General features: G+C 47.2%; 1 protein-coding gene across 2 annotated transcripts; it reads right to left on the bottom strand.

The window, feature by feature from the left end:
• Positions 1-1,062: 1,062 nt before the first annotated feature.
• BEX5 (brain expressed X-linked 5) lies at positions 1,063-3,431 on the bottom strand. 2 transcript variants are annotated; one of them, XM_060137981.1, is made up of 3 exons: positions 3,302-3,431; positions 2,114-2,180; positions 1,063-1,680 (listed from the first exon to the last, which is right to left on the bottom strand). In XM_060137981.1, exon 3 carries the CDS (start codon positions 1,648-1,650, stop codon positions 1,312-1,314), a length of 339 nt encoding a protein of 112 aa, XP_059993964.1. In that variant the 5' UTR covers positions 1,651-1,680; positions 2,114-2,180; positions 3,302-3,431; the 3' UTR covers positions 1,063-1,311. The 2 variants fall into 2 exon arrangements, with proteins under 2 accessions (XP_059993964.1, XP_059993965.1); XM_060137982.1 differs by having other exon boundaries at positions 3,306-3,354.
• Between the last annotated feature and the right edge of the window lie 926 nt (positions 3,432-4,357).

Raw genomic sequence — 4,357 nt, 5'->3', positions numbered from 1 at the left:
AAAGGAAGAGGAAAACTGCTCTGGATCCATGTAGGTTGGTGTGAGTAGAGACTACCAAAGATTCCTGCGGTGACGGTGGTGTGGACCAGAACAGTCTTGGGGACATAAAGCCACCCCAACACCTGTGTATACAAAGAGTGAAACCTGTAGCAGTGTCTATGCAGAAAATGGACTGCCAAGAAGACTGGGCCATATTCATGGGAGGATAGAAGAGATAGTTGAATTCTGAGCACACTATCATGAGTGTCACTCAGATTTATCTTGGGGAATGGGGGGTGAGGACAAAAGTCTGAGAAAAGCCGCAAAGGGCTGTTTGGATCCTTAAGCAGCACTGGGGAAGTACCCACCTGAATTAAGTATAACTCTAAAGCAGGAAGGGGCATCCTCTACATTTCTGAATGGGCAAACTGGGGATTCAGACCACTGAGGGCTCCAAAAATATCAGTGGGTCTTTGTCACCTTTAAGACTCCAGCACATCAGCAGTGGTGGGGACCAGTGGAGGGAGGAACACCTAGCAGAAGGGGAAGGAGTGCCTCGCAGTCATGGCATTATCCAGGGAAAGGAGACACAGCAGCATAGGTGTAGAAAGGTGTCTCCTACCTGGCAGTCAATTGGACTTGCTGGTAGGCCTACTCCTTTGGTCCTTACCTAAATATGAAGGACACCTAGAGGGCTGGGCCTTGCATGTGTCGACTGAGCCAGCCACAGAGTTCGGTCATTACCTAATTTGATTCCCACAGTAGCTCTATAAAGCATGTACTATCTTCATTTTATAGACAAATAGGCTGATTTTAAAGAAACATATCTGTAATAATTGCCAGGTTTGTGCTTCTAAATAAGAGATCCAGAGGTAATATAAGATTTATGTCTTTAAATTGTGCCTCAAGTATTTATTGTCTCCATTCCCTTTATAAGCTGATTGGTAAGTTATTTACATCTTACATTTTTTTCTGACACATGTGTATTCATTTTGGAAAAATGAGAAAAAACATTAAAAAAATAAAGAAAATAAGAAAAAGATGCATTCTGATGTGTATATATATTATATTATACATGCTTTTAAATGAGATAGTATATCTACAGACTGCTTTCTAAACTGCTTTATTAGCTTTACAATATGCAATAGACATCTTTCCATGCAAGTTGATAAAATCTCCCCTGCTGACAGAAAAACTTACAGACTAAGTCAAAAGTGAAAATTAAATCTCCAATCAGAAAAATGACAGAACACAAAAGGTTCACAGTAAAGGGTACATCAAGAAAATGCAAGTTTGGGAAGCAGGGGGGTATACGATTATTAACCTCAGCATTCAAGGCATAAGGCAAAATTCATCATGATGATCATGGTGAGGAGGATCTCCAATAAGAATGCGCAGACTGTACCTCAACTGAAGCTCCCTAATTTTCCTCCTTAGCTCTCTCATCTCCTCCATGAACCTTTCCATATCATCTGCATCTCCATCTATGATGTCAATGTTATTGACAAGCCTATTGGGCATATCCTCTCTAAAATCTTGGGCAGGTGGAGCCCATTCCCCTCTAATGTTTCCTCCAGGTTCTTGGCCTTCACCACCTCCCAAAGGGCGGGCTTCCTCATTCTGCACTGGAACCTGCTCCTCTCCTCTGCTTTCCTTGGGGACATTTTCCATCTTGAGATTTTTTTTTCCTGCTTCTTCTTCCTAGTAGATAAAAGGATTGAATGTTTTGTAAGAACAGGATTCAGAGCTCTGTGAGCAAAGGTTTTCCCACCTGAGAGACTTTGTGTGCCCTCTAAGGGGTGCCGCAGATCTAGCCCTGCCCCAAAGCCCACCATTTTCCCTGAAAATCCGTCCCAGGGCCACTCCTGGCACAGAAACGTAGGACAGGTAGTGGGCTGGACCGTCGCTGAAAAACCAGGTCTTAGCCTCCAGGGATCTTGATATGACCTCCAGGGGCACCCCAGAGCTTGCCCCTTTACTCCCTTCTTCCCTCACCAGCCACAGGCCCACAGTTTCTAAAGACTCGGCCAGATTTCTCCTGCACTTAAGTGGGGCAGGGAGGGCTGGGAGTCCCCCAAATTCTGTTCTGATCCCTGATACCCCTACACCAAAGGGTCCCAGGCACCTCCCATACCTGCAGGAATCAGAAGCAATATTCCTCTCGTAGCCTTGAAATCTGCTGCACCAACGGACCTAAAGACCTGCAGACAGAAATTCGACAATGGCCAGGACTGATCACTCGACTAAAGGACCAGTATCAGGGGACACCAGCTCCGTTGTTGGTTTAGGACTCTGCTAGAAATGTGTTGCTGCCTTCTCTTTCTCCTCCATCCTGTCTCACAGCTTCTTTTCCCGCCCTGTGACGCGCTGCCCTGCCTTCCAGAAGAAATCAAAGCTGATTATTTCCAAACCAGTTTCACCTCTTCTTTAGGCCCCTTATCTCCACTGTCTCGTCCTTCCCGTCATCTAATTACCATTTCTTGAACGCAAATGGACAACTTGCGGGGCGTGGGAGTCCGAAGAGGTTGCTGGGTGGCTACGTGGTTCATTTATAAAGAATTTCAATCTGGGTATCTGCCAGGACCTTTTGGGACCCAGTGGACTTTCTGGAGCTCACCCTCGGGCCACTGCCCACCATTTTATGCATCAAGATGGATGAAGAGGTAACGTGGGCATTGCAAACCTGTCCCCGCTGCGGCGTCAGCGCTTTGTCAGGCTTACCCGAGGGTCCGCAGGTAGCGCCCACGCTCACACCGACCCGCAGGGACCGGAAACTGTTTCTCGTTCCCCGCCTATATCCCGAAGTCAGTAGCCCGCCCGATCGACTGCCTCCTCTACAGAAAGGACGTGCTTCCCAGACCTAATCCCTGTCCCTATCCTCTGCAGCAGCCGCCCCGGTCCCCTTCCCCCACCCCTCCCCGGAGTTCCCGCAGCCCACCATTTCCGGCTCCAAAATGGAAGGAGGGTGGAGAAGAAATACCGGGAACAGTGGCCTAGACCCGATGCAGAGTCCGCCATCCCCAACCCAGGGTCACCGGTTGCGCGCCCCCTCCCGTCGCCCTGCAGGAATCAGACCGTTTCCTCGCCGTCTCCTTTTCTAGTCCTTCCCTTCCAGGAGTCGCCCGATCGCCCACCTCCTAGGAGATGCCAACTGGTACCCATTCTTAACCCTTGGCCCCTCTTGATCTCCTCCCACCAAGCCCTCTATTTCTTGCACCAAACGTGTGGACATCGGGTAAGGGACAGAGAGAATCCAGTCCTGGACCCGCTCTGGTCTTTGCCCTGAGGCCCCCGCTCCCCTCCCCAGTCAGCACCCTCCAACCTGCCAAGAATCTGGGTCAGCTTCTACGACTTCCTCCTTCCTGGGGACAGGTTCGCCCGTCTTCAAGGCAATAGCGAGCCGGCATACAGCCACAAACGACTAAGGACTGCAACTGGGAGGAGAGACTAATCCAAGGGCGGGCTCTAGGTCTCGTAAGGGCTACGTCACTGTGAGCTCAGATCTCCAATTATGGTTCGTACCTGAGGAGCTGCAGTGGGTTGTGGGCGGGGCCACCTTTCTCCTCATTCCCACCTTCCCCCCACCAATACCACTGGGTACTGCCCATCCGTTATTTATTTATTTATTTGTTTGTTTATCTATTTATTTATTTTCCTATTTAGCATCCTCAACACCAAACGGGTCATAATATTTTGTCGTATTTGCCTTTGTCCTGATTTCTGCTGGAGCTTTTAAAGAATTGCGTCTTCCTCTTCTATAATATTAAATGCCCACTTCTTTCCCTTCTACTCACCGACAAGTAAAGCCTAGAATTGACCCTATTAGTCTTGTTGGTTTTGTCCCAGGCTGGAACCGGGACGGGGGAGGGGTGTGCAAGGCTAGGGAGTCTGGAAAATAGGTAGTAGGTAACATTTTTAAAAACACTTTCACTCTAATTATTTCCCTTTCTGTTTATTTACTTTTTGAAGGGGTGGGTGATTGTTTTTGTTCTGTTTCCCATCAGCATGCATTCATTTTTTGGTTGTTATAATTAGACAATACAATTATTTTCAGTTGAAAACCGATTCAAGTTGCAAAAACTTGGCAACATGTTTCTGCTGTTGAATCATCCTATAAATATAGACCCTCCAGATTGCACCCTCACCCCCTTTTAAGGACTTTGGAATATAAACCTATGCTGCTGGTTTCCCTTATGAAGGGCCTCTGTGCAGTCCTTTCATGAGATGAGGCAGTGAGTCTAATGGAGTCTTGATGGTGGATTTTCAGATTTTGAGAACCTGTGACAAATGTATCATCTCCTCTAAATTATATTTAAATTATATTAGTACAACTTCACTTTACAAAAAGACTCTAGCATAGCTTCTAAAATAGAGCAAC

The sequence above is a fragment of the Lagenorhynchus albirostris genome, chromosome X, assembly GCF_949774975.1.
Source record: "Lagenorhynchus albirostris chromosome X, mLagAlb1.1, whole genome shotgun sequence".
Taxonomy (NCBI): Eukaryota; Metazoa; Chordata; class Mammalia; order Artiodactyla; family Delphinidae; genus Lagenorhynchus; species Lagenorhynchus albirostris.
The sequence above is the reverse complement of the archived record's forward strand: the minus strand, read 5'-3'. Positions and strand labels throughout refer to the sequence as shown.